This window comes from Leptonychotes weddellii, chromosome X (assembly GCF_054177405.1).
Source record: "Leptonychotes weddellii isolate Sample4059 chromosome X, ASM5417740v2, whole genome shotgun sequence".
In the NCBI taxonomy this organism is placed as follows: domain Eukaryota; kingdom Metazoa; phylum Chordata; class Mammalia; order Carnivora; family Phocidae; genus Leptonychotes; species Leptonychotes weddellii.
In genome coordinates this window covers 75,587,603-75,597,425 of record NC_138385.1, presented here as the reverse complement: position 1 = coordinate 75,597,425, position 9,823 = coordinate 75,587,603, and the positions used below count along the sequence as shown (strand labels likewise).

Below are 9,823 nucleotides of genomic sequence, written 5' to 3'. Positions count from 1 at the left end.
AGTGGGTTCTAGAAAGTTCAAAACTGAGTATTTGGGGAGTGTTCTGATTCCTGTTTTGAGTTGGGCAAGTTTTTCCTGGTGTAGGTCTGCTACCTGAGAAACTCCTGGGATCACCGCTTTCAAGCCATCTCCTATTTTCTCCTTCAGTTAATCCCAAGAAGAAAACAGACCGGAAACTGTGTAAGCAGTAGGGCATTTCCCCCCCAACAAGTCTGTCTTGGCATTTGTGCACTTTACAAAGCTCAGACACCTTCATTGGCTCCCCATTTCCTGTCAGTTGATGTGTAGTTCTTTTTATTTAACATTTAACATTCTCAATAAACATGTCCCTAATTGAAAATTTTAGCCCTATGTGCCCCTCCCCCATATAATCTCCTCTTTGGTTAAATTTAACAGTTAATGCTCAACTGACAGGATTTCTCCATGCTGCACCGTACAGTTTTTGCTACCTGCCAGAACCACCCCCTCTCCTGTACTTGCATATTGAAACCACAAACATCTTTCAAGGTCATGGGCCGGGGCATTGTTTTCTGATCTTGGATGCTACACAGTGTCACTTCTTGCTTAATATCATAGGCAAAAAACTTGTGACTGATGTGGGAGACAATGGCAGAAGGAAATGTAGATAAAATTAAAGGTCCTTATAACCTGCAGCCCACTGACAAATACTTGAGGCAGGCTAAGTATAAAGGAAGCTCCCTTCTATCTTAATGTTGATGCCTTGCTAGAGGGAAAAACTACCTTAGCTTGACAATAGCAAGGCCTCCACTATCTCTTGAGCCTTCTTTAGCGTATGAATATCCTTTTGGGAATTTCCCTTCTCTTTACCTCCCTCAACTCCATAGTATATAATCAGTCGCTCCTCACAATCCCAGGGCAGCAGCTCTTTCTGCACTCGGGTCCTATTCCCCTGCTTTAATAAAACCACGTTTTTGCACCCGAGTCTCAAGAATTCTTTCTTGGCCCACGGCTCTGGACCCCAACAACGCTACTCCAAAAAACACATGAGGAGCACTGGTTATTGTATGTAAATGATGAATCACTGAATCCTACTCCAGAAACCAATGTTGCACTGTATGTTAACTAAAATTTAAATATAAGAAAATATATCATAGGCAAAAAAACTTAAAAGTCGGAAGAGAGGATCCTGGTCTAATTAGTAGGTCTAGCCCTCACGTAACACTGAGCAAATGGATGAAGGAAGTAATTAATGTTCTTGTCCCGTCACTCCTGGTGGAGAGGAGAGTCTTAGGAGATAGGGTTGCCAGATTTAGCAAATCAAGATATAGGACGCCCAGTCATATGTGAATTTCAGGTAAACCACGAATACCTTTTTTTTTTTTTAAAGTATAAGCATGTCCCATGAAATATTCACGACATATTTATACTAAAAAGTATTCATGGTTCATCTGAAATTCAAATTTAACTAGGCGTCTTGTGTTTTATCTGGCACTCCTGCTTGGAGGGCAGGGACTCCCGGAGGCGCCTGGCTTCCACCCAGCAGATGCTCAGCATCTGTGCAATTGTTAGAACGAATTCCAAACCAGCCCCGCAGCTTCCACAGCTGCACCCGTAGCGGGGCGGAGCCAAGCCACCGGGAAAGACACAGACACCCCGGTTGGAGACCATCACTGGAGATTGGCCAAGGGGTCCGCACCTGGGAGGCAGCCCCACCCCGTGGGTACTCAGGATCCTTCCACAAGCTCCGTCATCCCCCACACCCCGACACCCGGCCCTACGCTCCACCTCGTGACTGGTGGTCACGGGCCGGGGGGCGGAGCTGCCCGGCTCTCCAGTCGCTGCCTACCATTGGCAGGGCCTTCCATCCATCACGTTAGGCTCCGCCCACGAGGCTGACGTTCCCCAGCCTACGTCTCTCCCGTAGGCCGCGACGTAGCTGGCGATTGGTGGAGAAGGCGGCAGCCGTCCCAGCGGAGGCGACGACGGGGCGGTCTCCGGCAGTCGGGACGAGCCGGAGCACGTCACCCCCTACGGCTGCGGTGGTCGCTCGCGTTCCGCCGTCCCGGTCCGTGCCGCCCTTTGCTGTTGCGGCCACCGCGGGACCATGGCAGCGCTCGTGGTGCTCCTGTCCTTGTTGGCGGCGGGTGAGGGCGGGGCGGCCGGGGCGCGCTCGGGGTGGCCGGGAGCCTCGGGGGGTTGGAGGCGGCCGCAGGTGGGCGGCAGCGGGGCGAGTGCCGCAGTGCGGGCAACCGGCGGCGGCCTCGCCCCAGCCGCCTTCCTCTCGGCCTTCTCGTCGGACCGACCTGTGGCGGCAGGCCTGGCGGGCTGCCGGGGCGGGGTCGGGCTGCGTGGGGGCACCTGAGCCGGCCTCCACCCTCCGCCTCTTCCAGGAAGGCGCGGCCGCGGGTTCCGCCGCCGGTCTCTTCCGGCTCCGGAGGCACGGGGGTGCATTTCCCAATTAACTGTGGAACCGCAGCCCTCCGCGAGAAAGGGAAAGCAGACTTCTCTGAGCTGTCATCAGATGCTGCGTTTCCTTGCATTTTTCTGGTGTCTTCCTTTCTAGCGGTTGTCATCAGTAATTGGTGACGTCTCCTCCCTTATGTTTCAGAATACAAAAGTTGGAGATGGGGTAATTGTTTTTGTAGGATTCTTTCTAAAGGCAAATTCAGCGTACCTCTGAGTAGTTTGTCAAGGTTCTCCATTTTAAGGATTTGGAAACTAAGATGTGAGTCACGTTCTTAGGGTCACATGTTAAGTAAATGGTAGCTTTCAGAGTGGAACCTAGGTTCCCTAGTGTTCAGCAAGTCCGCTAATATTTGGCCTCTTACTGTGTATCATTTAATTCATTTAATTTTACAGTAGTCCTTAGAAGAGGACATCATCCTCGATTTACAGGGTGATCAAGCTTAAATAAATTATCCAACAACACGCAGGTAGTAAGCAGCAAAGCTGGAATTGAACCCGGATCAGCTGGCTCCAAAGCATGGGTCTTTCCGTTATGTGTATTGTGGCACAGGTGATGGAAATGCGCCTGCGTGGGAATGATGGGGGGCCTGGATAGGAGGCTCAGACAGTGGCGAACAAGAGGCCAAGTTGAGAACTTGGAGAAACGGGGCTGTCTGTTTAAAACCTATAGCTTAAAAATGTGTGTGAGGGGTTGGGATGACCTGACCCACTTTTGGAATGGTGGTTTTTTTTGTTGTTGTTGTTTTTTTTTTAAAGATTTTATTTATTTATTCATGAGAGACAGAGAGAGAGACAGAGGCAGAGGGAGAAGCAGGCTCCCCGCGGAGCAGGGAGCCCGATGCGGGACTCGATCCCAGGACCCTGGGATCATGACCTGAGCCGAAGGCAGACGCTTAACCGACTGAGCCACCCAGGCGTCCCTGGAATGGTGGTTTAATTCTGCATGAGTGTATGTAGACCACTGACGTTCTTGAAATCTGCAGGTCTTCTCCATCCCTGGAGGTGTGCTCAGAGTTGTGTGTTGATGGTAATTACACTTATTTTCACATCCCCAAGGTTTTAAGGTTTTGTTCTTTCATTTCTGCTGCTGGCTCCAGAAGGGTCGTCCTGATCCATCTAGTAAGTTATTTTGAGGGGTGTTTTTCTTTCATTTTAAATTCAGTGTTTGAAATTTAAAAATCTTCCCTTTGATACTGTGATTTAACTGAATATCTGTTGAAATTCCATCTTTTAATGTTGACTGATACTGTTTTGATTCAGTGAGGTTTAGGGGTTGTTTGTTTTGGTCTGAGGCAAAGTAATTGCTTCTGTACACAGTTTGAACATGCTTTCCTAACTAGAATAGTCTAGTTCATGCAGGCTTGGAATCTGATCTTTTCAGTTTCTACGGTGCTTGGTCTTGTCACATGAGGTTAAATTACTGTTTTCCATAGTGACTAAGTTTAATTTAGTGGAAAACATCTCTAACAGATTGGACTTCTCTATTTGAGGAAATAAATAAGTCCTTTAAACTGGTGTTAACTAAAGCCGAGAGAGAACTAGAGGAAGGGAACTAGGGTTATGAATACCATGTCATGAGTATTTGAAAAAAATTCAGATGTTTACCCTGGAGAGGAAAGGCCAAGGGCAAACATGTGGAATTTGACAGAGTGTCATGTGGAAGAGGGATTTGATGTGGTCAGTGATGTCCCAGAAGTCAAAAGTAGGACCTATTTATTTTTTCCCTTATTGATTCCATCCACCGTTCATGGATCACAGCATAGTACGGTGGGAGTTCCCAAAGGGAGGGATACTTACCCCCTAGCCCAGAATGGGGAGGCGGAGGGAAAATTCCCTGGGGGGAGATGCCTCATGGGCAAATATATGAAAAAGGTTGGGGTGGGGGGGAAGTTTAGACAGAATGGCCTGTGTAAGAGCACAGAGATGTGAGAGCAAAAGAGCCAATAGTTCAGTGGGGCTAGAATGTATAAGGGTTAAGTTGGGGAGCTCCCAGAAGTAAGGTTGGTGAGGTTCCTTGGGTGTTATGTTTTGGGTTCTGTCTCAAAAGCTCAGGGCAGCGAGTGAAGGTGGTTAAGCTGATGGGTGAATGAACATACCTGTATTTTGAAAAGGTGCTAGAAAGGCTGGCTCAGAGAGGTGTGACAGGTCGTAAGGTGACCCAGTTCTAGCAAGCCTGGAAAGGGACTGGGAGTGTGCACTGGACCTGGAGGGGAAAGGATTTGTGAGATAAGAAGGAAAAAAAAAAATGGGCAGAATTCCGTGGTTGATTGGCTGTGGTGCTGAGGAAAGATTTAAAGATGACCAGTGTGAGCCGCTGCCTGAAGGATGGGGTCATCCTTGGAGATAGAGAACGCAGAAGGAGCATGTGGAAAGATGGTCAGTTCAGTTCGGAACCTGTTGAGTTTGAAGGACCCATGGGACTTAGAAGGAACTGCTTAGCAGGCTGTTGGATATGTAGGTCTAAGGCTCAAGGGAAATCTAGGCTGGCAATAAAAATCTGGGAGCCATTGTGTTTTTGGTGTTTGCAGCCTGAGGAGTAGATAGGCTCAGCCAGGGAGAGGGATATAGGATAGGAAAGCAGTGAGGGTCAAGAATGGAGCCCTCAGATCTCAAAAGTGGAGTATGCTAGGTGATCTCTTGGGATGCCAGAAGAAGGTACTAGAACTTCCATCTATAGCTTTTTTTAATCTTTTTTTTTTTTAGTAGTAACGATCAGATATTTTGTAGAATGTCCATCAATTTGGGTTTATCTGATGTTTTCTCATGATTAAATTGGGAAGAATACTACACAAGTATCTCATCCTTTTTAAAAAATTTGTTTTTGTGTGCTTTGAAATATATTATGAAGGTACAGTCTATTCTACAAGTGTGTACTTTATAAATAAATATATCTATATTGGGGCTGTTTTCAAATTTTGTACCCAAAGCGTTGAAATCTAAGAAGTTTGGACCTCTCTGCATTAAGGGATGGAAGGGAAAGAAACGGAAAACTGCCAGAGGGACTAGGGAGAAACAAAAACAAAAACCAGGGGCCCGGGTTTCACCAGGGCTAAGGGCGGAGACTTTTAAGGAGGGAGTTGCCCAGGATCAGGTGCTTTGAGAAGTTAAATAAATTAAGGGCTGAGAATTGTCTTTTGGATTTGGTGAGGCATTTCGGTGGCACGGTAGAGTTGGGAGCGATGGGTTGGGTGGTAATCTGAGATGAAGAAGTAGAGAAGCTAAGGGTCGTTGGCTGCTCTTCCAGGATCCTTCCTCTGAAGGGAAGCCGAGGCTGGTAGGACCAAAGCAGGGGTTTTGTGATCGTCATTTTAGAATGGGAGCACCCAGAGTGTATTTTTAGGAAATGAAAGAGCCATTTGGAAAGGGGAAGTTGGTAGCATGAGGCGTGGCTTCATTCATGAACTCAGCAAATTTTTTTTTTTTTTTTAAGGATTTTATTCATTTGACAGAGAGAGACACAGCGAGAGAGGGAACACAAGCAGGGGGAGTGGGAGAGGGAGAAGCAGGCTCCCTGCAGACCAGGGAGCCCGATACAGGGCTCGATTCCGGGACCCTGGGACCATGACCTGAGCCGAAGGCAGACACTTAACTGACTGAGCCACCCAGGCGCCCCTCAGCAACTATTTCTTGAGCACCCATGTGTCAGGCACTGTTCTCAGCTCCTGGGGATATTGTGTGAACAAGACAAACTGAAATCCCTGCCCTCGTGGAGCTTCTATTCTACAGGGCCAGCTTTTATACAACCGCATAGCCACCTAGCTCCTGATCCTTGTCTTCCCGGAGTAGCAGCGTGTAATAAACACTGAATGACTAATAGGTGAGTGAATGAAGGCCCCTAAGAAGGCTGAATGCGGGGATGATGTTAGACTGGAGGAGGGACGGCCCAGCCAGCATCTGGAGGGAGAGGAGAGAAGGCCAGGGGCTGGTGCAGATAAATTTGTGGTGGGGAGAGGAAGCAGGCAGTGGGCGGGATTCCTGTGCTCTCTTTCGAAGCTGGAGGTGAGGTTATTTGGTAAGTCTGAGGCAGGGGTGATAAAAGAAGTTGCAAGAAGTCGGGAAGCTCATTTCAGTTGAGTACTGCAGTGGCCTTTCCGGGGGCTTGCAAGGTAGGGACGGCGGAGATGGCTGCTGGCCGGCGTCGGGTTTGTAAGTTGAGGCAGCGTCTCCCTTGACTGGTTGTATTGTGGTAGGGAATGGGTGACTTCCTGTCAGGTCTCCAGGGGAAACCTGGCTTAAGCAGCAGTGTCTCAGTCTAGGAGGCCCCAGCAGTAAGGTTTTCTAAAGCCCGAGGCTCCCGCAGGACTGTGGTGCAGGCACCGAAGTGGGCATTCTACCTACAGTGTTGGGGCAGAGTAATTCAGCAGAGCTCTCCTTGCTGGGACTGAGTGACTAGGGCCTTGCTGCAAAACAGGACTATCTCCAGATCCAAATATGGTTCTTCAAATTAGTGTATGGTACTTGGAAAGTGTAGGACTGTTGCTGCCCCATTTTCCTTAGCGTTTGCAATAACCACTACTGTAGTGAACCAAGATGTCTATCAGTTACAGACAGCCTTCCGTTCCGCTAATTTTTTTTTTTTTTTTTTTTTGCCTGCCTTCGGCTAGAACATTTTGGAAATTCCTGCTCTGGCAGCTGCGCTGAATTGAAACTCATAACTCTTCATGTTGTATCAGCACCATCCTGAGGCCTTTTATTTACTCTCAATACTGCAACACCAAAACATCTATTGTTGCTTCTAACTTTATTCCCATACCCTGTAAGTGGTACTTTCCTTAGGTCAAGAGAATAACAATGATGCTTTATTAAATAAAGTCTAATTTTCCCATACTGGGTAAGCATGGCCAAGATTTGTTTTGGACTCGGAGCTGATCTTTTCGTAGGAATCTGAAAGTTTCCATAAGTTACTTGTCTTTGTGCGAGCTAGACATCATTGGGTTTACACAAAATGGCTGAAGAGGCCAGATACCTCATCCTTGGAGGGTTTATCAAATAGGCCCTTTATTCTCATCCTTGCTCTGTTAATCTCAGGCTCCCTACCTCTAGACTTGTTGGCTTTATTATTACAGAATACCTGTTCTCAGCCTCTTGATACACCCATTGGATTCTAGACTACTTGGCTTCTAGAGTCTGCAATATTTATATTCTGACTAGTAACATGCCCGCCCCTTGCCTTTGACAGTTCTCACTTCACTGGGTTTGCTTATGGGATGTCAAGAAAGATCTCCTCTATCCTAAGATTTGCTAACTTGCTCAAGTTTTAGAGTGAAATACTAGGAGTTTTATGAATTTGCATTTTGAAGAGAGGGTCGATGGCAGAAATAATTTAGAGATTTCAGGTTTCTTCGTTTTAGTCTGTGCCAGGGGTTTGTTTGCTAGCGATTGATTGATTGATTGATACGATTTTATTTATTTGAGAGAGAAGCAGACTCCCGCTGAGCAGAGAAACTGACACGGGGCTCAATCCCAGGACCCTGAGATAAAGACCTGAGCCGAAGGCAGACGCTTAACTGACTGAGCCACCCAGGGGCCCCTATTTATTTATTTTTTAAAGTTTTATTTATTTAAGTAATCTCTACACCCAACATGGGGCTCAAAGCCACGACCTCAAGATCAAGAGTTTCATGCTCCTCCGACTGAGCCAGCCAGGTGCCCCTCATTTGCTTTTTAAATTCTGGAGAAATGCCATTGATTTCTAATTCTTGCCGATTTGGCAGATGCCCCCTTTTTTTTTTGTTTAAGATTTCATTTATTCATTTGAGACACACAGATGCAGAGAGAGAGAGCATGAGCAGGGAGAGAGGCAGAGGGAGAGGAAGAAGCAGACTCCCCGCTGAGTCAGGAGCCCGATGTGGGGCTCGATCCCAGGACCCTGGGATCATGACCTGAGCTGAAGGCAGACGCTTAACCATCTGAGCCACCCAGGCGACCCCAAATGCCTCTGTTTTAAGGGCCACCTGTAGGAAGGCATCTTGATCGTTAGGAGAATCCTGTTTCATCACTGTGCCTCTGTTAGCAGAATGTATGGACTTTGGTTCGTAGAGCAGTACTTTGAAAAAGAATTTGTTGATGTTTGGGATTCAGCATTTTGTCCAATAATATGTAGTATGCTGAGTCAGTGGAGAATGGGGAAACGTTTTATATTTAATTTTCTACACGGGTGCAAAAGATTTATGATGTTGATCATTTATTAATCTGTTTTCTTCCAGGTGTTTTGGGGAACGAGTTTAGTATATTAAGATCACCAGGGTCTGTTGTTTTCCGAGATGGAAATTGGCCTATACCAGGAGAGCGAATCCCAGACGTGGCTGCGTTGTCCATGGGCTTCTCTGTTAAAGAAGTAGGTGTATTTTTTTTTTTAAGATTTTATTTATTTGACAGACACAGCGAGAGAGGGAACACAAGCAGGGGGAGAGGGAGAAAACGGCTTCCTGCCAAGCAGGGAGCCCAATGTGGGGCTTGATCCCAGAACCCTGGGATCATGACCTGAGCCGAAGGCAGGCGCTTAACGACTGAGCCACCCAGGCGCCCCAAGAAGTATGTGTATTTTTAAAAAGATACTGGGAGCTACTTCTGAAAGTATTTTTGATTTTTCTGCTAATGGCCCAAGAAAGCAAGAAGCAGACATAGGTATATTTGGTACAGATTACAAAAGTGAAAAAGCTCATTTGTAGTCGGGGAGATTTGGAGACATGCTACAGTCTTGGCTTATGAAATCAAATCATCATAAATCATTAACCATGTAATCATTCATAGTAGTGATGTTCTTTGTATATGAGAACACATCTGTCCTATTAATAGGATGTATAGTTTTACTTTTTTTTTTTTCTTTTTCAGTGCACAATGGATGTATGTCTTAGTTTGGGTTGCTGTTACAAAATACCATAGCCTGGATGGCTTATAAACAACAGAAATTTATTTCTCACAGTTTTGAGGGCGAGAAGTCCAAGATCAGGGTGCCAGCCCGGTCGGATTCTTAGAGAGGGCCCTCTTCCAGTTTGCAGATTGCTGACTTCTTTTCATGTCCTCACATGGTGGGGAGAGGGTAGGAACTCTCTGGGGTCCCCTTTTTTTTTAAGATTTTATTTATTTGGGGGTGCCTGGGTGGCTCAGTCATTGAGCGTCTGCCTTCGGCTCAGGTCGTGATCCCAGGGTCCTGGGATTGAGCCCCGCATCTGGCTCCCTGCTCCGCGGGAGGCCTGCTTCTCCCTCTCCCGCTCCCCCTGCTTGTGTTCCCTCTCTCACTGTCTCTGCCAAATAAATAAAATCTTTTTTTTTTTAAGATTTTTAAATTTTTATTTATTTGACAGAGACACAGCGAGGGAGGGAACACAAGCAGGGGGAGTAGGAGAGGGAGAAGCAGGCTACCCGCCGAGCAGGGAGCCCGATGTGGGACTCG

At 47.0% G+C, this 9,823-nt stretch overlaps 1 protein-coding gene across 1 annotated transcript in view; it reads left to right on the top strand.

Moving 5' to 3' along the window:
- Positions 1–1,880: 1,880 nt before the first annotated feature.
- ATP6AP2 (ATPase H+ transporting accessory protein 2) overlaps positions 1,881–9,823 on the top strand; it is a 21,453-nt gene continuing 13,510 nt past the window's right edge. Inside the window, exons 1-2 of the mRNA XM_081808980.1 lie at positions 1,881–2,105; positions 8,634–8,764. Coding sequence (XP_081665106.1) covers positions 2,066–2,105; positions 8,634–8,764 — 171 coding nt within the window. The 5' untranslated portion in view covers positions 1,881–2,065. The remainder of the gene's footprint in view (positions 2,106–8,633; positions 8,765–9,823) is intronic.